The sequence below is a fragment of the Vidua macroura genome, chromosome Z (assembly GCF_024509145.1).
Source record: "Vidua macroura isolate BioBank_ID:100142 chromosome Z, ASM2450914v1, whole genome shotgun sequence".
Taxonomy (NCBI): domain Eukaryota; kingdom Metazoa; phylum Chordata; class Aves; order Passeriformes; family Viduidae; genus Vidua; species Vidua macroura.
In genome coordinates this window covers 68,650,290-68,674,573 of record NC_071611.1, presented here as the reverse complement: position 1 = coordinate 68,674,573, position 24,284 = coordinate 68,650,290, and the positions used below count along the sequence as shown (strand labels likewise).

The 24,284-nt window shown below is 39.5% G+C and overlaps 2 protein-coding genes across 7 annotated transcripts in view; one reads left to right on the top strand and one right to left on the bottom strand.

The window, feature by feature from the left end:
* The window catches only part of PPIP5K2 (diphosphoinositol pentakisphosphate kinase 2), a 45,969-nt gene extending 34,881 nt beyond the window's left edge, over nucleotides 1–11,088 (bottom strand). Inside the window, exons 1-3 of one of the 4 annotated variants that reach the window (XM_054002728.1) lie at nucleotides 11,024–11,088; nucleotides 1,619–2,021; nucleotides 283–478 (exon numbers count right to left, since the gene is read on the bottom strand). In XM_054002728.1, the coding sequence (XP_053858703.1) occupies nucleotides 283–478; nucleotides 1,619–1,762 (340 nt within the window). In that variant the 5' untranslated portion in view covers nucleotides 1,763–2,021; nucleotides 11,024–11,088. Of the gene's footprint in view, nucleotides 1–282; nucleotides 479–1,618; nucleotides 2,022–10,773; nucleotides 10,916–11,023 lie in introns of those variants that run through there. The other 3 variants (XM_054002727.1, XM_054002726.1, XM_054002729.1) reach the window with 3 other exon arrangements.
* Nucleotides 10,930–22,332, top strand: GIN1 (gypsy retrotransposon integrase 1). 3 transcript variants are annotated; one of them, XR_008441152.1, is made up of 10 exons: nucleotides 10,930–11,037; nucleotides 13,073–13,117; nucleotides 14,499–14,644; nucleotides 15,538–15,731; nucleotides 16,600–16,905; nucleotides 17,602–17,790; nucleotides 17,886–18,053; nucleotides 18,492–18,780; nucleotides 20,551–20,975; nucleotides 21,534–22,332. XR_008441152.1 is itself a non-coding variant. In XM_054002730.1 (9 exons), exons 3-9 carry the CDS (start codon nucleotides 14,506–14,508, stop codon nucleotides 20,847–20,849), a joined length of 1,584 nt encoding a protein of 527 aa, XP_053858705.1. In that variant the 5' UTR covers nucleotides 10,930–11,037; nucleotides 13,073–13,117; nucleotides 14,499–14,505; the 3' UTR covers nucleotides 20,850–22,332. The 3 variants fall into 3 exon arrangements, 2 of the variants coding, with proteins under 2 accessions (XP_053858705.1, XP_053858706.1); XM_054002730.1 differs by having other exon boundaries at nucleotides 20,551–22,332; XM_054002731.1 differs by lacking the exon at nucleotides 10,930–11,037 and adding an exon at nucleotides 11,323–11,410 and having other exon boundaries at nucleotides 20,551–22,332.
* Nucleotides 22,333–24,284: the final 1,952 nt, after the last annotated feature.

Genomic DNA, 24,284 nt, shown 5'->3' with positions numbered 1-24,284 from the left:
GGAACCTTTGCATTACATCACTATTTCCACTGGCTTCAAATGTATTTACAAGTGAGACAGCTATTCTTATATTGTGTCAGGCAAGACTTTCTCAAGCAATGTAAACAGTATCATTAAAAAAACTTGCACTTTACAAGTCAGTTGCATTATATTAAAGAAGACAAAAGAATCACTTCCTAGGAAAATCCAATAAAACTGTAAGACAAAAAACCTAAAAGGACTTTCAAAGAGCTTAAATAATTTAGATGTCACAGGTATTTATTGTATTATTACAAGATTTACCTTTAGAGTGAAAAGAAATGAGACAGTCACATAAAGGCCAATTTTCAACTGGCTCATTCAAAATAACATCCTCTTCAAATATCACCACAGTTATATACTTAAACATGGAGAGGCGTTCAAGAATTTCTTTCATTGGTTTGGACTTTGATTTCTTAGCCATTGAACAAATCCCAACTGCAATTTGTCTTTCTGGTGGCTGGAAAGGAGGTAGGGGAAAGGGAAAAGTAATTTTTATGTGTTCTCAAAACACAACAGGGTTTTAGCAGCACATTATTGGAGCAGGTATTTTCTCTTAAAATTTGCATGCTACCATTAATTTAGTTTTTAATCAGGTAATTGCTTTCACATTAAACTTTCAATAATTTTTTTCTGTCAGTGGTATTTCTAAAGGCAAAGGCCAACCTACTTTGCTCTATAAAGGAACAAACAAAAACCCACAGAGCAATCCTTTAATTCAACTTACTACTTTTTGAAAACCTAGCCAGCTACTTTCCCTTGCCAAAATAGGTTCACTGAATTGAGCTACCTGAGCTGCTAATTTTGCACTGCTACTCTGCATTTCCAAGTTACTTTTAATCATGGGAAGTGCTTTAGCAATGCTGTCTTGCATTTAAACTTTTTTGACAAATTCACAATTAGCGAAAATTCCATCTATTCCATAAAATGCAATCTTGAAAAAAGAACAAACAACAAAGAGATTAAAAAGTCACACGATGACTCATGCATAATACCATTAAGAGTGTGTCTTAAGCAAGCTAAAAATCGGTGAGAACAGTGCTCAAAATACAAATCAGAACACTTTATAGATATAACAAACAAAGGTATAATTAAGATGAACTTAGTATGCACTTTCAATATACCAAGACAAGGAAGGAAAAAAAAAAGATCGAAAGTCAACTCTGAAGCAGTTGACAGCACGCGAAAGAAAAATTCCCAATAATTTTTTTGCTTCCAACTATCTAAATAAATAAAACAGAGGCTTATGCCATCATCAAGTTCATTCAGAGAATCCAAATCAAGTCTCCAAATTGTTGCCCAGGAACTCTCTAAAATAAAGCACATCTACTTCACAGTTCAAGGTATACTTAATTTTCCGGTATTCTTCTTTTCCAAATATTACTGACACATCATTATCTGAATATGAACAATATCTCAATTTAGAACACCATTTCAGTACTAGACTTATGTGAGCTAATGCCATTTTTGAAAAATAATTAAATACTGAAAAATATTTTGAAAAAAATATTTTTATAAACCATTTTTGAAAAAAAAAAATGGAAATCAAAAATAATGCTTGAGACAAAGAAGAGTAAACAAATGTCCCTACACTACTTACAGAGTCGTACTCTTCCTCCTCTTCTTCCCCATGGTCATAGAAGTGTTCATAATCTGTAGATCTGGCTGAATCCAATAATCCTTCTCCATCTTCTCCACCCACAAAGAATCTGGGAGGATCATTCTCTGTCGCATTAACAGACATGGTTACAAGACCTATAGAAATCTATGTAAAAATTGCAGGCACTCTGGCAGCTGAGATCCTGGGCATGTTTCCAACTGACATGGGAACACCAAAGTCCCCCGCTCTTTGATGTCTTTGCTTGTACAGTGTTGCCACTGTGATTACGTTGTTTACCAGGCACTGTTTAACTCTTTATCATCTGCTCATTACTGACCAGAGTTGCTGCTCCAAGAAACCCACAGTGCACTGCTGCTTCCCTGAGATGGTATAACTTTTTAACCTACAAGAAATAGACAAAAAAAAAAAAAATACACACTTGATAAGGGGAGATAAAATAAACTCTTTTGACTTAGAAAAAACGTTTGGACAATTATGTACCTCTGAGCAAAGCACCAGAAATAAAACAGTATGCACCACACACAGTCTACAGTTTTAGATGTATGTTTAGAGCATGGGGAAAGTTTCAAAATTACTATCCAACTATTGATGCATAAATTTTAGAAACAGAAAATATAACTCACAGAAGTAAAAGATGGCAAATGCATTTTTTTCTAACTTCAGAAGGCTTAAATTGAGAGTTTATATTTTACATGAAACATGCAACAAAAATATTCTCCAATATTTACAATATTTAACTCACTATCCATGGCACTGGCTTTTTTTTCCACAGAAATTTTGTGATCAGATGACAATGGCAAATAGAGTACAGTCTTTTTGCTACTGTCTGTGCTAATGAAAAACATAAACCCACCATTAGGACTATTAAAAAAAACCCTAGTCTTAAAAGTCAAGTGAATCTTTTCTATGAAAACAGAATGTATGTGACAGCTCACAACAAAGTGTTGCCTTATTTTCACTGTGAAAAATTAAACATTACAGAGATGGACACTAGCATTGCCTTCTCACAAAAGGACTTCTAACCACTAATGTAGCAGTGAAGTGAACACGTATTATACCCTTTTAACCTGCCATGTGAAAATAAAATATCAGCAAAATAACTTCTATACAGAAACAGACCCATAGATTAGGCATCTGTTATTTTAACAAGGTAACTGATGCTGTGAGATGTATATGGCTTTATAAGATTATTTATAACGCATCACTACTACTTACAAAATTAACAAGCAGTTACTTTATAAGCAGTTTAGAAGCTCATCTGATCCAACAGGTTAGGTTGTTCAGTTCTATTGCATTATGCAAGTTCCATTCAACAGTGATGTCTCAGCAGATCTGAATTTGTTTTTAAATATCAGTGAAAATTACTTTGGCTGTCCTATGAACTAAGTGAAGCAATAGTAAATTCCCACTAGTGGTCAACCATGAAGGGGGATGGCAAGAAAAGCAAAAGTTGCCCAGAGAGAATTTGTCCTAATTCAGAGGCTAGGAACAATACTGTCTCGGTTTTGGAGACAAATTTCAGGAGAAAATGCCCTGGAATGAGCATTTTCTCTAAAAAGAAAAAGCCCTTCAATAACTCCCTTTTCTTCTGCCAATGGGAGAAATTGATACCAGCAGGTGAAAGTGAAAAAAACATTAAAAGACCTGCTTATTAACAATAATAACAAAAAAAAAAAAAGAACCAAAATTAAAAAAAAAAAAAAAAACAACCAAACAAAAAAGGCATTGGGGTGCTCTAAGGCACAGAAAAGGACTGAATGAACGCTAGATATGAATTTCCAGAAACCTACCCTTCACACACCCAGACGTCCACCAACAGGAGAACAAAAAAAGGTCAGAAAAATGCCCAGGGAAGAAAAATAACAGAGGCTGATCGTGTGCCCTGGATTAAAATGGCAGTTGATCCCTTTTGTCTCTGGAAAGGTGAAGAGGAGATCACATAGCAGCCCAGAGCAGAGCAGATGGGAAAATTGTTAAATTTCTGGCATGGGTCTCCTCCTTGCAGCAGCTGAAGTTGGTGGATTTTAATGCCCTTTCTCATTTTGGTTCAGCTCCTCTAAGCTCTGGGGTTCAGGGCAGTACTGCTGGCTCCAGGCTACGGGAAGGGAAGTTCTGGGAAGGGAAGGGAAGTTCTGGGAAGTTCTGGGAAGTTAAGGGAAGTTCTGGGAAGTTAAGGGAAGGGAAGTTCTGGGAAGGGAAGGGAAGTTCTGGGAAGGGAAGGGAAGTTCTGGGAAGGGAAGGGAAGGGAAGTTCTGGGAAGGGAAGGGAAGTTCTGGGAAGGGAAGTTCTGGGAAGGGAAGGGAAGGGAAGGGAAGGGAAGTTCTGGGAAGGGAAGGGAAGTTCTGGGAAGTTCTGGGAAGGGAAGGGAAGGGAAGGGAAGGGAAGGGAAGGGAAGGGAAGGGAAGGGAAGGGAAGGGAAGGGAAGGGAAGGGAAGGGAAGGGAAGGGAAGGGAAGGGAAGGGAAGGGAAGGGAAGGGAAGGGAAGGGAAGGGAAGGGAAGGGAAGGGAAGGGAAGGGAAGGGAAGGGAAGGGAAGGGAAGGGAAGGGAAGGGAAGGGAAGGGAAGGGAAGGGAAGGGAAGGGAAGAACCCTCTTGCTTCAAGCTAGCAAGAAAAACCTAATCCAACAAAAGAACAATTCAACGTCCCTGGTCCACACTGTCCAGAACACACTGGAGAGAGAGAGATTGAACAGAGCCCATGCCCAGTGTTCCCAGGCTCTGGCCCTGCCTCCTGGTTACATCTTAAAGATACTACAGCCATTTCTGGGAATAAAGCACATAATCAGGGAATAAAGTATCATCATAAAATCACCCCAAGACAAATATGGAAACTTCAGACCCAGAAGCTGAAACTGAGCTCTGAGCATAAAGAACCTGGGCACACAAAGAGGATTAAAAAGATTTATTTCTTAAATGCATTTGCTACCTTTCTGTTGTTCTTCAATTCTGCTAACAAAAAACTACTTTCTCTTAGAATGTGGAACTGTAGCTGTTTGCCTTTCAAGCAATAAGAACAAGATGAATTTCAAGCACCTAATTCATCTGACTGTCACAAGAGTTAGAAATTGGGTGTTCAGGTAAATTAATCCTGTTTATGACATGGTAAAGAAAGAGAGCTTTCCAAATCCTATTTCTAGCAACCTTCAGAAAGGCAGAGGTTATTGCCAACACGTACTGGCAACTAACACACAATTTTATAAAGGTATTAAACCAAAAGAGACACCCCCAAAAAAACAATGATTAAGCCAAAAAATGAAGTTGTTCTTGTATCACCGTCCATCCTACTACCCAAAATTTGTATATTGGTAACCAATTTCTTAACAGCTTTCTAAAACTTAAGAAAAAGAGGGAAGAACAATGATTTGAAACAAATAAGTTGAAGGTCTTAAGATTTTTAGACCTTCTTTCCCCTACCTATTCCTGTAGTACACTTCGTGAGAGCAGCAAGTTATGAAGTTTGTATACAGTTTGTGACTGGTTATTTCATGGGGAATCTGACACTAACCAAGTCTCTCTAGCCCAAAAGAGTTTTCAGTCCAGAGCAGGTTTAAATAGGTCCAAAGAAAAGGAAAAACCACTGTCCAGGGAACTTCTCTGCCTTAGCTAGCTAAAACTAACTAAAAAGCAAAGGAGAGCCCTGTCGCACTGTCCATCCGTCCACAGACAACACAGTCCAGGAGCTGGAATGTGGAGGAGTGAGTGCAGTTTCTGAAAACAAACTGCACACTTCTCCCCCCAGCCTTTGCTCTCAGAACCAGTCTTAAAGATACAAACCTTATTTCTCAACAACAGCATTTTTTCAGGTCTGACAAACAACCAGGAAGAGAGAAGAGACAGGACAGTCAAAAAGCAGAAAAAGAGGGAAAGGATGCCAAACACAGAAGCTGCTGAAGACAATGCTGTCAGTAAACCATATGTGACTTGTTTATTGTTGTACCTTACACAGCAAGAAATACATATTCACTCCAATTTAAAACTGGACAGAATTCAAACACAAAATTTCTCCTGTGTCATGTAATCAATAATAAAAAAATTAACATTTACATACACATGTTGTTCTGTTCCCCACACACATCCCATGAGGTGCTGAGCAGTAGCTGTCAGCACATTACTGATATGGACTAAATCTGAGAAAGATTTATTGAGCAGCTCTATCCCCATATCTCTTAAACACAAAGAAAGTTATAGTTACTGCCTGATAATTTTTTACACAATAACAAAACCTCAAACCCAAACAACCTAAACAAACCAACCAACCAAACCCCATTGTATAGAAAAGAAAAACCCACAAAGAAACCTAAACAAATCAACCAACCAAACCCCATCATATAGAAAAAAAAACCCACAAAGAAACAAATCAAACAATAATCAAACAATAATCATGAAAACTTAAGGGGATATAAGGGTTCAAATAACTATTGGAATGTATAAGGTCCAAGTATAGTACATGAAGTTGAGAAACCTCCGTCTCTCTTCAGCAAATACTAACTTCAATAGTCTTATGAAGTTTATCATCACTTTCAGTAACTCAGCTCTGTTCAGTAACATTAGGCAAGAAACTCCATTGATGTGCAAAATTACAGCCAAGCAATAGGCTAAAAAAAGGTAACAAAGAAAACATATTCCCTAAAAAAATATTCCCTAAAAAAACCCCCCATAATTCCCAAAGATAACATATTCCCGAATCATGACAAGAATCTCGAGAAAAGATGAAAAGTAGCCTTTATTTGTTGCTTTTAGCCAGACACTGATATTGCCTACAAGCCAAGCACAGCTCTCAGACTGCCACATGAAAAGATCTATGCAAATGACAAGATAAAAAGATACATCTATGCAAATGACAACTGTAAACATGTTAAATCCTTTATGTCTGTGGGACCACTGCAGGTATTTTTTACAATGTTCCAGAAGCATTACTATATAGCAGTTTATGCATTACTACACCAGAAAAAATACAGCAGTTCTCATTCCAAAAAAGACTATCCACCTTCCACTTTCACTGTACTGAAACCTGAAGAAACCTTAAGAATAAAAGGAGTCTTCCTTGCCAGGTAAGTGCCTGCATTGGGATTCCCAGGTAAGGCTCTGGTGGTGAGTGGGCTGCAGGGATGGTTTCTGTCAAAGACATCAGAAGTTGTCCCTATGTCAGACAGAGCTACTCAGCTCTAAGATAGAGCTGCTGCTGCCCAAAGCTGAGCCTCTTGGCCATGCTGTTGACACCTCTGCTGTAAGGTATTCAGGAAAGGGTAAAGAACAGTGCACAACAGCTGACAGGGGTGAGAATAACAGAGAAACAACTCTGCAGACCCCAAAGTCATTCAGAAAGGACATGTAGGAAGTGCTCCAGACAACAGCCCACTGTAAAGCAGGCTGTGCCACTGTAGGCCCACGGAGGTCCACAGTGGAGCAGAGATCCACCTACAGCTCATAGGAAACCCTACACTGGAAATGGTGCATGCACCCTGAAGGAAGATGTAGCCCACAGAGAGTCTGTCCTGGAGCACCTTTGCAGGAGCTGTGGCTCATGGAGCAGACACATGGACAGGAATGCTGTTCCAGGATGGAACCTTCTTTTACTTAGGGGATCATATGAAGTCCTCAAGTGGTTTTTTATGGATGAATAAATTAATATATTAGAAAACTTATGTAAAAAATGTGTCATTGTATAGAAAAGAATCATAGAATGGTTTTGGTTCAAAAGTCCCCAAAGATCACTTGGTTCCAAACCCCTACCATGGGCAGGGAACTAGACTAAACTGCTCCAAGCTTGATCCAACCTGGCCTTGAAGATATCTAGGGATGGGGCATCCACTTCTCTGGATAACCTGTGCCAGTACCTCACCACCCCTTCAGCAAAGAATTTCTGTATATTTAATCTAAATCTCTCATTCCTCATCCTCAAAGTCATTGCCCCTGGTCCTATCACTATAGACCTTTGTAAATAGTCCCTCTCCAGCTTTCTTGTAGTCAGTCTCCTTTTACTTACAAGAAGGTGCTCATAGAAGGCCACTAAATTTGTCAAATTTGCCTTAGTGAAGTCACAATGGCTGTCATCTATCACCTTATCTTCCAAGTGCCTCAGGAGGATCTGCTCCATGATTCTGCTTAGTAAGCACCTGTTGACCAATGAATGTGTTTTCTGGAGGAAAAAAACTATGCACTGTTATTCATACTCCATCTTCAGCAGTAATGTATACATGCAGATGTTTTTACCCACACACTTTTCAGCTTGGTGGTTAGGACACACTTCTGATTAACAGAAAACAGAGAGTTGAAACCTCTGATGCAAGAGAGAACAGAGATAGTGTTTGTCCTGTTCCATTAAACTGTTCTAACCGACTAGGCTATCGATGACGCTGTTGAGCAGGATGGGAACAAAGAACCCCAGATTAGAAGGCAAAGAGAATGAACTCTCCTTTATTTCAAATGCACCGCTCTATATATAGAGAACTTTGAGAAGACTAATTTCATTGGTCTTAGAGTGAAAACATGTCACACCATTGGTGTGCCGTGAATGACACACTGTGGCAGAACATATCTATAAACAATGTGAACAACAAGGTAGATTAGAGAATTATTTACATTCTTTCCCAACTGCTTCCCAGGCTCTTGCCTGGTTAGAAAACCTTTCTCTTTCTCTGGCTGAGCTGAGAATACCCACAATCATAATCCTTTCACTTTCTCTATCCACTGCTATGGGGGTTTTTGTGTTTTGTTTGTTTGTTGTGCTGTTGTGTTTTGTTGTTTTTTTTTTTTTCTTAAAGTGGCCTCTGGATTGCATTTTACAAGAGAGGGCTTGCTGATCAGTACTCCAAGCAGAAGACAGGTCCTTAGTCTGCCAAATCTTACCAATGAGACACTTCCAAGCACCCACTCTCAAGCATCAGGAATCTAGAAATACTCATCTTACTGGCATTTCCTACTGGAAACAACTCTGCTCAGGTGTACCTAACATTTCTCAAAACTCTGTATAGCTAGGCTAGTTAACAAGCCTCAGTTGCCTAAGTCTTTTTCTGGGGATCCTTATTATTTTCCAAGAGTAATGGATATCTGTACCAAAAGTAATATTCAGTCTGATCCTCTGTATTACAGTATCTTAGCAACAGAAAACTGAGAAGAGCCATGTAAGCTAGGAGTCTATTAAGAGGTAAGCTTTGCAGAAAGGAAATGTATATCTTCTAGGTTGTTCAAAAATAAGATTTCTAGTCTTAAAGCATAACTGTTCCAGTTTTCAAACAGTAACTACTTGGCTGATTTCCCCATGTCTGCCTTTTCTCCCAGTAATTATATAGTTAGTTAGGCAAAGTATTTTCAGCAATTCTGAATTATCAAACCTAAAGTGAAATAACTTTTCAGTGGGTCTTTTCCTGACCAATTTCTTTGCTTGCAGAACTTATTTTTCCCTAACAGTTCACCAGCAGAAGAGTAACTTTTTAGCACATATAAAACTCTGAGTTTATCTTCAAATATTGCAGTATCACAGGCATATTTCAACTCTGGTTGAAACCACAAAATAAACCATGACTATCCCTTAAGAGAAGTGTTAGAAGTCTAGAAAACCCATCTAGTAAATATCATTCTCTTATCTTCCACACAGAAAGGCAGTGCTATTTTAAACTGGCAAACCACACGAACTGGTATCTGGCATGTGTTTTAAGTTCCCCTGCACAGCTACAGAGCAGATAACCTTCACATTCATTAACCTCCAAGTTCCTTTCTAAATCAAACTCTGTCAAACACATCACATAAAGTAATTTATACTTGAGACAAGTTTCAATGTTTCAGGAAGGCTGGCTTCCAAAATTTTAAAGATCCCAGTCACAGATGTCAAAACAGCTTCTCCAGATTCTCACAAAGAATTTTAACTCAACTTTGTAGAGATGAGAGGTTTTGCAAAAAAAAAAAAAAAAAAAATCTGTACCCAAGTTCATTTGGCTCAGCCTCTGGAGGCTTGATCTGTTGTAATCACAACTACCAGAAGGGTGAAACTTTCTTCCCCAGAAAGAATAAGACAACCAAGATAAGTGAGTAAGCATAAAAATTCTAATTTCTCACACATTGAACCATAAGAGGCATATTACATCACTATATACAAAAAAAAAAGCTTTACATATCAAGAATAGTTTTGTTACTGATTAAACCAAACCTTGTTCACCAAGACAAAGATGGATTCAATAAGAATTTTGACACTCCAAGGAGAAAAACAACAGCCTAGGCTTGTTACTTAGAGAAATATGATACAGAAGGGATGCAGAAAAGTTGGAAAGATACAGGCTAATCAGATAAAGGGAAACAGCGCTTAAAAAGACTGATACAACAATGCACAAACACTGTTACAAACAGCTGTAAAGGGTACACCAGTAGCAGAAGTAGTTTGTATGAGAAAGAAAACTTATTTCCTTGTGGTTATGATACAGATATCACCCAATCTTCCTGCTTGTGACTAGCTACAGGGAAGCAATAAAAGCGCCAAACCTCCAGCATTTTCAAACCTATAAAGTTCCCACGTTCTGGAAAACACCATAAAAACAAAGATAAATATAACACAGGACATGCAGTCTTTACAACTCTCTCATCTCTGCTTCTGACATGTAATCAATTCTCAGCTTCGGGGCTTCTATTGCTGCTTCCCCCCCGCCCCCCATTTTGATTAGAGACAGCCATCTCCCTTACTCCAACTTATTTTATACTGAATTTATCATCAGGTTTGGGCATGTTAACAGAGTGCTCCAAACGCAGAGCTCCAAGAAGTGCTCCATCACTTCCCTCCCCATCCCCGTTTAGGCGCACACCCCCTTTCACCCCGTGGTCATCTGTACGAAAACGCTTCACTTGACACTGACAGCACTGCACACTGCAACCTCACACACCCAGCGCGCGGCACCGCCGCCGCTTCAGCGAATCCCTGTCCGACAGCAGAACGACCCAGACACAAAGCGCTGACCGCGCATACGAACCGTGCCCGCCGCAGCAGCCTTGGGCGTGCCCGAGCACAGGCGGGGGAGCCCGCGGGGCTCTGCCCACCGCGCGCTCCGCGGCGGGGCCGGTGGCCGCCTCACCGCCTGCGCTGCCCGCCCACTGCGACACTGTGTCTCACCGGAACTCCCGCTCTCCGCAGCCACCGCGCTGCCTACCTGCGTCCCGGCCGGGCCAGGAATGGGAAGGAAAGAAAGAAATGCGGGAAAGGCAGGAGGGAACGGCCACCTCACCTGGCCGCGGCGGCCCCGCAGTCCCCCCAGGAGGCGGTGCCGCGGCTGCCCCGCCCCCTCCTCTCCCTCCCGCCACTTCCGGGGGCGCCACAAAAGTCCCGGGGAGCCGCCGGGGCCGTGGCGGTGGTTGGTCTGGCCGGGAAACTGTGGCCCCCGCGACGGGCCTTGCCGGTACCTCTGCTGGAGCAGGTGCGTGCCGGCGGCACGGTGGATGGCCCCGGGTGTGCCCGACGGGCCGAGAGGGCGGCGGGGGGGCGGTAGCGGGAAGCAAAAAGTTCGCGTTGGCGTCGCCGCGTGCATGCGCGGCGTGCGAGGCCCAGGGGACGGTCACTCGTGGCCGTCGCTCCCGGCATGCCCTGCGCGGGCGCGATGCACTCTGGGATGTGTAGTGCTGTGGGCGGGAGGGAGGATGCGGAGGCGCATTCCCGAGGGGAATCAGTGGAATTCTGAATGGCGGCTCACGGTACCGCAGGCGGCTAGACACGACTTCGCGTGCCTCCCCACCCAGTCTCATTGGCGCCTGCCCCAGCCCTCTGTCGCACTTGCAAAATCAGGGAGGAATGTAGGCGAGTCTGTCAGTCTGATTTACACATTTTTGGAAGCACCTGGGTTTTAGAAAAGCGGTGTTTTGAAGCTATGTGCTGGAGACAGCCTGTAAGGGACCTGGAGGGGGATTTCTTACATGAACATATACTGATACAACAAGGGGGAATGCATTCAAAGAAAGAGAACAAATTTAGACCAGATATTAGGAAAAACATCTTTACTGAGAGGATGGTGAGGCACTAGAACAGGTTGCCCAGAAAAGCTGTGTCTGTCCCATTCTGGAAGTGTTCGAACCCAAGTGGGTTTGGGGCTCTGAGGAATCTCATCTGGTGGAAGGTGTCCCTGGCAGCACTTTGGAAGTTCATGATCTTTAAAATCCGTCCCAACTCAAGCCATCCTGTGACTGTGATTCAGGGCTCCACAGGCAATTCCTGTTTCTTGTAGGAACAGCAGTCAGAAGTAGGGGGATTTGTCAAAAGGTGGACTAAAATAATAGTTTTGCAGTTAGGATTGTGTTTGTCTGTAGGAGAAAATGGGCATTAAAGGATGAAATAGCTTAGTTTTATCAGGTGGGATTATTTTGGCTAAGCCACTAAAGCTAAAGACCACTGGTTATATGGAAGTTTCATTCTCTTTGCTAAAATATGTTCTTGTGTATGCTTTTTGAGCTTCTAAGGTACTAAAAATGGATAGCTGATTTTATGTCTTTGATTTTTAGACTACCAGATGCATTATGAGTACTGAGAGACATAGCATATGAATTATCTGAATAAATAAGAAAACCAGAAGATTTTATAAATTGTTCTTTTCAGGGCTGTTTTATCTGGCATTTTTTAGGAGTAGGCTAAACAAAGTAAATTAGGTGGTGGGGGAAAAGATTAGTAGGGGCACAAAAAGTTAAATATCCAGGAAGGAAGCTCATATTGGGCAGCAATCCAGCAGACTTAAGTACTTAACAGTTTGCTGGATCAGGATAGTACTAGATTAATGTATGTGGGTGCTACATAGCACATTCTTTCCTCATTGGCTTACCTAAGCTCTTTAAAATGCTTATAACGGAAACTGCCATTGCAGAAATGTGGATAGCATGTCTGCTTAGCAGAAGTGCATGCTGTTGTCCTGTTTTAGAAGTATTTTGTTGCTGTGCAACTTCATTTTATTAAAATGGGCAGTTTGAGGCTCCATGGAAAATATTTGCTGCTTCAGGCAAGTTTCAAAAAGTACTGGAAGAATAAAGATTGTTCTGTAAGGTCTTTTCTTCACATACGTGAAAGTCTGTGTCAAGCCAAAAGAATCCACCATCCCTGTGGTTAAATGACAGGTCATACTGGGCTAGTTTTAACTTCAGGTAACTTAAGTGCAGGACTGGCCTTGAGGAGGCCCCTGGCTAAAACTTGAATGTGTGCCCCTGGCAGATGGGATATTTTAATTGCCCTTCACCAATATTCTTTTACTGTCAGAAATACTAGTTAATTGACTTTTTTTAAAAACGGAAACATGAATTTACTTAGTGGTAGCCTCACCTCCTTTTCTGCTGTTAGTTATCCAATTTACCAGCTCGGTGGGTTGGTTTAGCATTTGCTGTCAGATATAAATTTACAGGAAACTATTGTGTGAGAACAGTCCTGTATTCTGGCTCCTCTCCTTCCCTGTTCTGAAACACTGTCTTTCTTCACAGGTGAGGTCGTGGTCTTGGGAAGTACATCTGTGTTAGTTCTCTCAGGTATGAAAATTTTACTTTCAAGCACTAATGCTGGATGACAAGAGACTTGGCTTGTTTTGAAAACCAGCTCTATGTTGTATAAAATGAAGTATTCAATGAGGCAAAAGTCTTGTCACATTTTGAATGGAAAGTTCCTGCCATGCATTTGCCATTGCCAACAGCAGTGCTTAGCTCAGGGTGCAGGTTCCAAAAATGACATATAGCATTTTATTTTCTGAGAGGAAAGGATTAAATGAAAGCAGGCATAATCAGTCTTAAGAGGTCTTTACCTCCTTCCCACCACCAGCATAGTAACGGTAGGTCAGAATCTATAAATTGAAAAATAGACATCTTGTCCTAGACATTTTGTTTTCAAATAGCATCCCCACATAGTGAGATGATGTGCATTCCAGAGTGACTGGATACTGTCACTTCCCCATAATTATAAGCCACTTAGCACATATGGCAGACAAGCTAATTACGCTTTTTAGCAGGCTACATAATGTCACAGTCTGGCACTGGAACAGTGCCAAAAATAAATTTACCTAATGCTGTGGGTAAGAAATAAATTTACTTAATGCTGTGGATAACCACTGTTCACTATGAAATTATGACAAGGCAGACCCCAAGCATGATCTTGCTCCTGCAGACATTGATGAAAGCAGGATTAAACTGCTGCCTCATCTATACTGCTGGAAAAGTTTTGGGAAAAAACCAAACCACTCAAATGATAGAGAGGCTGCATCAATAATCCTGCTTGTGAATATTTCAATTTTCATTATTATATAATTATTTTGATTTTATTCTTGCTAGATCCAAACAGGTTCTGTATCAGTGGCTCATTTTACTAATGACATTATTGCTTATTAATGTATCAGGAAAATCAGCTTGGGTCAAGGAACAAATTGTTACCTCGCATGCAGTCTGGTTTGGAATTTCAAAATCTAATTGTGTGATTAATTAGTGAAAAAATAAATTTCCTTTCCTTTCTCTTTGGGAAGTTGTTTTTTTTCTCTTTGCCTATGTAGTTTTTTCTCAGCTAAAATGGATCTTTGGACAATCTCAAGCACAACTGAATTTGAGAGGTATCCAAGAATGAGAAGAACAATTTCTTTCTCTCTGATGCCATTTCCTTTCCCCGTCCAATGACTGTAGTAAAAACCTCCATTGTGTGGAAATTTTAAAATAAAGTTTGACAAAATCAACTCTGCTTAGAACAAAATTAGTGTTTCAGGCAGTGCTCTTTGTTGCTAAAGTTGATGGTCGATGTGTATAGTGGGTGGTGTAATCTCTTCTTAGGGGCTACATAACCAGGATGCCTCTGAGCTACAAAGAAATCAGTAAAAACTTGGCAATGTGCTTCTCTGACATTTTATCTAATAAATTCTGTCAATTTTTTCAGATTGGCAATGGTTCGTAGTGGAAAAAGTGGTGGGCTCCACCTGAAGCAGATTGCATACTACAAGCAAACAGGGGAATATCATCCCACAACATTATCAAGTGAAAGAAGTGGAATCAGGAGAGCTGCCAAAAAATTTGTTTTCAAGGGTAAAGTTTTTCCCTCCAATTATGCTAAAAATAGATATTAAGGTGAAGATTTGCTAATATGAAAAAAAAGTGAGATCTTGCTCTGCGCATTCTGTGATTTTAATAAGCATTCTCTATGACACAAATGCTCTGCAAATCCCTGGTTAATATATAACAGGATGTTTGTAGAAATGGAAGCTCAATCTGCTTTAGTCCATTTCAGGACAGGTTTGTTAATCTATATAAAAGCCAAACCTTGCTTTATATATTTCTTTATACTGTAGAAATATGTAGTCACTGCTATCCATTATTGAAGGGATTACAGAAAGGGAAACAGATCTGCAGCTAGAGACAAGGAATGCTCCATCCAGTCTGGGGGATGACTGGCAGAAGTACAAGGACAATTTTTCCATCAGTCACCTGAGAGCCTGCAGGCCCTTCCCGATTTTATTGCAGCCCTGGGAGATATATGAGCCTTTACGAGCCATTGTAGTCTGCTGTGCTGTCTCAATCCCATTGAAACTGCCGGCGTTGTGTAGAGAGAAGGTAGGGAGGAGTTAAATCTTTGACTATCAGTGTCAGGTTGCTGGCAGGCACCCAACAGCTTCACAAACAAGGGTTTCAACACTCCTACCTCCCCTTTCCAACCCCACTGTTAGTTTGTGTTTCAATCAGATTTCCTATGGGAATGCTGTTTGCATTCTGACTTGCCTTTGTAACTCCTTGTGTCCAGATAATAAACATGGCTGAACCAATGGCTCTTTGGAGGACATAATTAAAATATTTGTAAACAAAAAGATATGTTTACAAAAGTGAACTTATTGTAATAATTCTATTCTGACTCATGCTCAGTAGTTTAGTAAACTAAACAGAAGACAAAGCACTTGCTTATAACTTGCTGGTACTTCTTTCAGAAAACAAGTTGTTCTATGTTGGAAAAGACAGAAAACAAATGCGCCTGGTAATTGTTTCAGATGAAGAAAAGAAAAAGGTCCTCGAGAAATGCCACAAAAATGCTGCTGGCACTCATCATGGTATATCAAGGACACTGACTTTAGTGGAGTCTAATTACTACTGGACCTCTGTAACAAATGATGTCAAGCATTGGGTATGGCTTCATAGCTACAGGATACTTTATGTAGTCTGTTACAAGTGTTTGGTAATCCTATGAACTTTGGTACAGCAAGTGCCCAGGCTGTTTCACAAGGAGGAAATGTAAGCTTGCAATCACACTGCAACTGGTCATCTTGGCAATGCATAGTGTTTCTTTTTACTCTTTTACTAGTTTTTACTCTTTTACTGGCTTGCACACCACTATGGTGTGGTGGGGAGCCATAATCTCTTTTGGTAGGCAGCGCACATCTGGTCCCTGAGAGAGATTTCTTGTGCAATGACTCTCACATATCTTTGTTTGAATGCAATGTGCCATCACAAGGATGTATGACCAGAGTAGCTGCTAGCAGATAAGAATATGAAAACGGTGTCTCTGCTTTACAATAAGTTGTGGGTGCTCTGTCCCATAGGTTAAGTTGTGGTGCATGGAAGATAACGTATAATTCCAGTGTTTTTCAGCCACAGCATACATAGATGAGCCAAAAGGAGAATGATTATGACTTCCTTTCACTCCCAGTTGCTTCCTACTTCCTTTATTATTTATTATTTACAGATAGTAATGGATTTTAAAATTTGTACTGTGAACTTGAAAGAGCACAGTGCTTTCAGAATGGAGAGAATTCAGCTATGAGTTCTTTTACATGTCCCTCTCCTGGCCTTCAGTATCATTTGGTTTTAGTTTGGTTTTATACTGTTTCAGAAAAATCTAAGTGTAAAAAATTGTAAGAAAAGTGATAAATTTGTTTTGCATTGCCTGGTCTGACCTGATTTACAGAGAAATAGTGGAGATGTATGATTCTGATGGTTGTCATCACCTCACCATCACTTTTCATTGATAACACCTTCCCTGATGTCTTCTCTAGGTGCATGCCTGCCAGCATTGCCAGATGGCAAAGAACATAGCCACCAGAGTGCCCAAAATACACCCTATCAAAGCAGAGGACCCATGGACAGCAGTCACTATAGAGCTAATGGGACCTTTCAATGTTACCAATAGAAGTCACAAATACATCATAATTATGACAGATTTGTTTACAAGATGGACTGTTATCTTACCACTGTATGATACTTCAGCAGCTGAAATTGCTAAGGCAATCATAAATGTGTTTTTCTTATATGGGCCACCTCAAAAGATGCCTATTGATCAGGGGAAGGAGCTTGTTTATCAGGTAATTATTTACATAGCTGGTTAATAACTTTTTTTTGGTTGTCTTTTCCCCTCAAGAAAAATACATTTTCCCATGTATTAGATTTGAATTTTAGAATTTTTTTGAGAAATACTTTAGTATTTTTTTCTTTAATTGAAAAAATAAAGATGTTTGCACAATACAAAAAATGTCAAACCAATTATTTGCAATTGTGATGCTATGCAATGTTTCCTAGGACTTTATTCTTTGTAAAAAGAGCAAAGTAAAATTATTTCCTGGCAGTCATAGTGCAGGTTTTGTCACTCACTTGGATTGGCATAAATTTGTACACTGCATTCTGATGTATGTCATTCATCCATATTGCCCAGTATAGCAATAGCTAAGGGTATTTTTGATGTTGGCTTATAGTGATTATGAAGGACTTACCACACTGTTCCTCTAAGAGGTGATGAAATTATCAGATTGTGACATGGAGGTAATGACAGATTGAGTCAAGTGGCAAAAATGTGGTTAGGAACCATCAATCACTGGCTCCTAAGCCCTACTTAATGCTGTAGGTCTCATTCACAGTCCTGGTGTGTTCTGTGCTAATATGTATGTAAGATTTTTCCTAGTCACCATCATATCAACCAAAAGGGTGGAAATCTGAGGTTTTTACTTGAAATGGGATACAAAACAGGAGAAATGTTCACTAATTGTGTTTTTCTTCTTTTGAAGATAAATGAAGAACTGTTTGCACTGTTTGGAATGAAGCAAATTGTATTGTCTTATCCTCAGACACACGGCATTAATGAAAGAATGTCCAAGACAATCAAAACTTTTCTTAATAAGTATTGCATGGACCATCCAAGTGATTGGGATGAACATTTATCTGCTATAGCCTATGCTTTCAATTTGACAAATTTGGTATGTGAAGATTGTTTTTCTTTTGACTGAAGTCCTCCAAAATGTCAGCAAAGCTGTATGCTAAATTTGCTTGCTTTTGGTCCCCATATAAATAGGAGCCAGATCAAACCACCCCATATTTCCAAATGTTCAACCGTAACCCACGTGTTGTTGAGCCCATGAATATATGTGTGGAAGGAGAATTCAGTAGTTTTGCCAAAATATTTGAAGCAACTAAAAAACTCAGTCAAGTACTGGAAGAAGACAAAACCTCAGGTTGCCAGGTAAATGTTATGTATTTGAATTTTACTAGTAAGAAGACTGAAGATAAAGATGAAATGGTCTGAGGCGTAAAGTATAACTAACCTTTTAAAATAATGTGGGAGTTTGAGTGGTAGTTTTTAGTTTGTTTTCCTTCCCCTGTGATCCCTTAATTTCAGTGTAACACGTGTCTTTGGAGGGAGTGACCTTAAAAGAGACTTGTCAGAAGTTTATTATGTCTGACTTAGAGGGCAGAATAGAGAAGTTGAAAACTATTGCCTATGGAGTAGTGATTTATTAAGATAAAAGCAATTTCTTCATCACTTGTCAGTCCCACATAATTACAAACTACACACATCTAAAACCACTCAATGTCATGCTTAAGCACTGTTAACCAATGCTACAAAATTGCATGATTACTTTTGGAAAAAGAAAAGTAATTCACATTTTTCTTTCTGTAGGCAGATAAAAAAACTTCAGATGAACAAAAAATCAGAACCAAAATCACAGTCAAAAGGAAGTCAAAACAATTAAACACCCTTCAACTTAAAGTTGGTCATGAAGTCCTCAGGCAAAGAAAAAACTGGTGGAAAGATGGTCGTTTCCAGTCGGAATGGATTGGTCCTTGTATCATAGATTACATCACAGAAAATGGCTGTGCAATATTAAGAGATTCCACAGGATCCAGGCTGAAAAGACCAATCAAGATGTGTCACCTCAAGCCATATATAAGAGGGTCCAGTGAAAAAGGTGTATATAATTGTTTTTAAATTTGTATTTTAATATATGTAAAAAGAGTTGGGGTTTTTGTTTTGTTTTTTTTAACTTCTCTGTTGTGGTGTTGGGTTATTAGGATGAAAACCAGTGGGAGTTATGTTAGCACACACAATAATGTAATAGCTAAGTAAGGAGAATAGTGAGTGTGAGTGACGCCAAACTATGCAGAGCATGGAACAGAGCTCATGAATAATGTTCAAAGTATTTGTAGAAATAGCCTCTATTAAAGTTGCTTTTAATCACTGGCTTGGATTCATGCTGGCTGATAGAAGTATAAGAACATGCTAGAAGTATAAGCAGGCTGACTGGTATTCAAGGAGCATTTTCTGACTCTATTTCTATTTTGGTGTAGGCAGAATTCACATTAATTTTGCTTGTGCAATGGAAACTTTTTTTTTTTTTTTTTTTACAACATTGGAGTGTTTTCTAAAGCCTTAAAATAGAAAGACTACATCAGGGAACTGATTTTGTAATAGTTTATTTTAAATTGTCCTATTAAAGAAGTCAGCATATCTCTTACCAAAGTAAATAAAATTGTCATGCTCTGTGGTAGGATGGTTAGAAATTTCCAAAGGTTTGGATTACCAACTTCTGCTCTTTGTCTTACATATTCAACATGCCCTTTTGCAAATCAAAACAGCAGCAGCTGTTTCTTTTCTGCTCATACTGTCTTTGAGTCACCAGAGGCATTTCCAAAAAAATTAAATACTTAGTATACAGAAGATTTCTATCACAGAACAAGCTGCTTTTTACTTCAGAGTTCTTGAAGAGCAGAACAATTCCCACACTATTGGCACATGTGATCAGACTTTGGTTCTTGTAAATAGATAAACTACATTGAGATAGTAATTTTGTCCATCACCTCTTAAAGCTGAGAGATCTGCAAAGCTGAAACTAATCTTGAATTTCATGTAAAAAGCTGAAATACTTATGTCAGTCATCAGTTATGGATTTTACAACTAAGATACTGATTTCATGTCATGTCAGGAGGCCTCTACTTTTTTTGGAAAATTGCTCTGTGCCTCCTGATTCCTCATTAAATTGCTGATAGATGAGGAGGAAGTCACACACCTATCAAGCATGTAGATAATGAACAGCTATTACAATAACTTTTGGTAAATTGTGTCACTGTATAAAAATGTGAAAGTAGTGGTCTTTGGAGTATTAGAGCCTAATGTGTTTACTGCTGAATACTGCAAAAGCAGTGCGTAAACGTAGAATTCCCTTTTTCAGGAAGTGACTGTCTTGGTCTTGGCTGGGATAGATTTTGGTTGTTTTTTGTTTTTTTTTTACTTTACTTACTTTTTAAACTTTTTATGTTTAAGGAAAGCCTGTTGTGTGTTGAACTAAGATTTCCCAGCGAGAGCTTGAAGAAACCACATTTATCCATGTGCATGCACAAAATGAAAGAATCTACATATCCATTTATTCAGGCCAGTAGTTGTATTCAAGCATTAGTTCAGTAGGTGACTGAGACAGACATCAAGCTAATCATCGACTTAGGAAAGAAAAGCTCTAAATGTGGATCATCACAGGGGTTATTTTGTGGATGTAACAAACATTTGATGTTTGATGCCAAACATTTGATCTTCAGTAAAATTGGGAAATTCACATAATCAGTTTGCTGTCACTCAAACATTCTTGTCCTCTTTTGGAAATTGTTTTGAAAAGTAAGTTAGCACCTCATTAGCATTTCAAGTATGGCTTCAGAGATCTCACCTAGCGGCTACTTTCCTTTTACAGGCAACCATTACATTCTACAAGGTGCAGTAGTTTTTGACCATGACTATATTGGCTTATCTGAAAGATCTAATAATTCAAGTCAAGCAGACTCTGTTGCTGAAAAAGAAATAAATGCCTACAAAAGAGATATCATGTCTGCTGTACAGATTCCACCTGCAGCCTGCAAAGACCAAGAATCAGCAGATGGCAAACATGAGTCTGAGCTGAGAGAAGATCATCGCATTGAACCAAACACTGCAAAGCCAGAGCAATGGCCTTCACCTTGCTGGACCCTTCAGACAAAGACAGAGGATACTTAAGCATAGTCTTCTATCCTTGCCAAGCAGTTTGAAACTACTGTGGAAAACTGAAAAAAAAAAAATTAACAGCTCCAACTTCCTTAGCCCAATCCACTTTACTCCTTTATGAATCTAAGAGTATTTCAGGTATCTAATTTGTCTGGATGTTAAGAAAAAGCATTAGTAAAAGTACATATTCTGATCATGCATTTAAATTCCATATTTTGTTGGTAGAATGGCAATGTGGCCATGCCTTACTGTTATCCTCTCAGGACACAATGCATCATTTCACTTGTAAGGACCTTTTCCATTTAACCATTGGATGACTCATTCCTAATGTGCACTGTGAGATGAATTAAACCTAGGCAAGTTGGTGTAAATTTTCCCTCCACTACAGAGAAGCTCATGTCTTCCTTTTCCTGTTATATAACAGTTTTCTATTCATTCTGGGAAGCTGCAGGATCTGACTTGTACAGCTTTTAATTTCTAATCCATTTAAGTTCTCACAAAACAATAAAACTGCCAAAATAAAAATACATGTAGTGTTCTATGCATGAAAGAAACAATGAGGGCTTCAGCTGTTCCCTGCTCATCAAAAGTCTACTAGTGTAGGCACTTTTAGTATCTCAGGCATGTGAAAAAATCTTAAGAGCATTTAATATTAATATGTGCTTTTTCCGCAAACATCTGGTTTCTCTGTTACAGTTACCTCTTCACTGAGCCTGTGCATGTTGGGAGATTTTCCATGGACAGTGGGCTATGAAAGGTGAAGCAGTGGTATTAACTTATTAACTGATTTCCTTGAGTAAGTTGTTATTAGTCTGGACTTCCTGTTGAGAAGACTGTTTCTCAAAGTCAGCATTCTCAAAGTCAGGAATTTTTTCAGCACAGGAGTTTTTTGACGTGGAAAACTGATGAGTGGAAGTCAATTTTTGTTGCTTTGGTTTTGTTGGTTTGGTGGTTTTTTTTCTGTTGTGTTTTTTTTTTTTTTGTTTCTTTTTTTGTTTTGTTTTGTTTTTTGGGTTTTTTTTTGCTTTTTTTCTTTGTAGGGGATTGACTTGAAGAAAACCAGCAGAAAACTGAATTGAGGAGTTCAGCAACTTATGGATGATGCTGTGGAAGATTTGATTATCTTGCTCTCTGAATTTGTGTGTTCCCTCTTATTTCTGCTCCTGAATGTCATGTGACTTCTAACACAGGTGGAAGAAAGTACTATTTATTAGGAGTTTTCAGTTAATTTTAGGCAATTAGATGTGTCTGATTAGGTACCTACCTCCTACAGAAACTTACATGTACAGTACAGTATGTCTTTAATATCATGGGATGCATCTGTGTGAGAAAAGAGCTAAGCACCATGACAGAATCCTATCTTAAACTTCAAATGAAAAATAATTAATACTCAAACTATTTTGTGTCTTCCGAAAATGCAGTTTTACAGATACAGTTTTTCTCCACCAAGACTTCAGAAAGAGTCTTTCTGAGTACATTGTATGTATGCATACACATGGAATAAATATTTATTTTTATATATCATCCTTTTGAAGAAAATATTACTTACAGGGATAAAACTGGAGAGTAAGGCATTGTTTGTAAGATTCATTTCTGCTTTAGTAGCTGCAAAAGAGAACCAGCCTCTCTTATTGTTTTCTTACTCCAAGTGAACAGTTCCTGAATTGTGCACAGTGCAAAGCTGTTTTCTGCAGTAGCTCTGGGGTAAGGCAAGTGCTGTAGAGTTGTTAGAGCTACACTGAAAAGAAAGAAAATGCTGCAGTGAGAGAGTAATTGGGAAAACACAGAAACATTTAACATACTGTGTACATTTAACATACTGCTGATCACTCGGGCTTCCTGGTAATTTTGTCTACTGTATTAACAAGCAGGCATTAGTGACTTTACCAGTGCACTGAAATGTAGCCTTCTGTGCACGGGGGAGGTTCATTGAAATAAAATACAGGGTTTTCAAACTATTGACATGAAGAACGTCACTGGAAAATAGAAAAGAAACACTGTTTGGCCAAAATAGACACAAGGAAGCAAGACTTAGCAGTGTCTTCAATAAATGGGTACTCTTCTGCTGGCTTGCTGATTATATTGGTAACAAAACTGTGTAGAAATTTTGAATGAAAAGCAGCACACCAAAAGCTTTAATTTGAAGAGGAAGGCTCTTCCAGATAGAAGTAACTAGACAGTAAACTGAATTTTAAAGCATTTGATTCTAGAGCAGTTAATCCTGAGAGATGCATTCCCTGGTCAGTTCTCCTTTCAACTTGTGTGTAGATGAAGGGATCTGCAGCAACCTTGCTGCACTGGTAGCAGAAGTAGGTGTGCCAGTAAACAATAACTGTTGTAGGAAATACAGCATGTCCCCAGTGCCAGGCAGTGCTGCCCTGTTACAGACTACTAGTGATGTGGTGAGCAGATCACTTGGATACAAGTGTCTCTAATTCTGTATTAGCACATACTACTCATTACTCACATGGGTGAGGCCTTTTTTAGGTGCTTGAGAAGCATCTCAAAACTCATCAGCAGAACTGGAGCATTCAGAGCTGCAGCTGATGGCAAGAATTGATGCCTTGAATATGTAAAGTGATATCCGAGTAAGTTGGTTAAAAGGGAATAAATCAGATTTCACAAATTCAGTGCCTAAACTTAGTTGATTATTCCTGGCAATTGATGCCTTTAATTTCCTTGCGCCTCACTTCCCCCTTCTGTACAGAGTAACACCATATCAGATTCCTGACAAACTGCAAAAAATACTCATTATTCTTCACAAAGCTGGCAGACATAGTGATAAAAGCCACAGTAGAAAAGCCCTTAAGAAAATGAGTTCTGGTTTGTGCAGCATTTCAGTGATATGCAGTAAATAATACCTGTGCTTCCCTACCATATTGATTCTGAGTCTTCACCTAGTCAGAAACATCATCCACCGCTCCCATAGAATAAAGACCAAGAAGAAGGAAAGCAGAGCGCATAGTTACGGTGTCATACCGGCAAACATTTTTTTTAGAGTCTTAGCTTTCGTATGTTCGACTCCAGAGGGAGATGTTCCGGATTTGTGTCGGAGCGTCGGACGCACGGTGGCAGCCTGGATCCGCGGGGAGCTGCTGCCCTGCCCTTCCGAGGACTTCCTTCCGAAACGATGTAAGCAGCAGAGTTTTCGGTAATTTTCACACGGAATTGTTGGTAATCACGGGAGCATGAATAGATTTCTGAGAGCAACATGACCCGCATTTTATGAAGGCTGAATGACTGACCTGTCGTGTGAGCCAGAGTACAAAAATACTCTACTTGTGCTTTAGGTGGTTTTATACCACAGCTGCCAACTGTGGTAAACTTTCAGTACAGCTTTACACCTTCCAAGCACCTTTCAGTACTCATTACACCTCGGTTGCTGTGAGCAGGATCTCCCAGGCAAGTGCCTGGAATAACGCTATGTTGCGGTGTGCTTTCATGGTT

Excerpts from the sequence above, each read along its gene's own strand:
- GIN1 (XM_054002730.1), top strand. The coding sequence starts at position 14,506 with ATGGTTCGTAGTGGAAAAAGTGGTGGGCTCCACCTGAAGCAGATTGCA. Across the intron at positions 14,645-15,537 it reads CAAAAAATTTGTTTTCAAGG|AAAACAAGTTGTTCTATGTT; the intron begins GTAAAGTTTTTC and ends TACTTCTTTCAG. Across the intron at positions 15,732-16,599 it reads CAAATGATGTCAAGCATTGG|GTGCATGCCTGCCAGCATTG; the intron begins GTATGGCTTCAT and ends TGTCTTCTCTAG.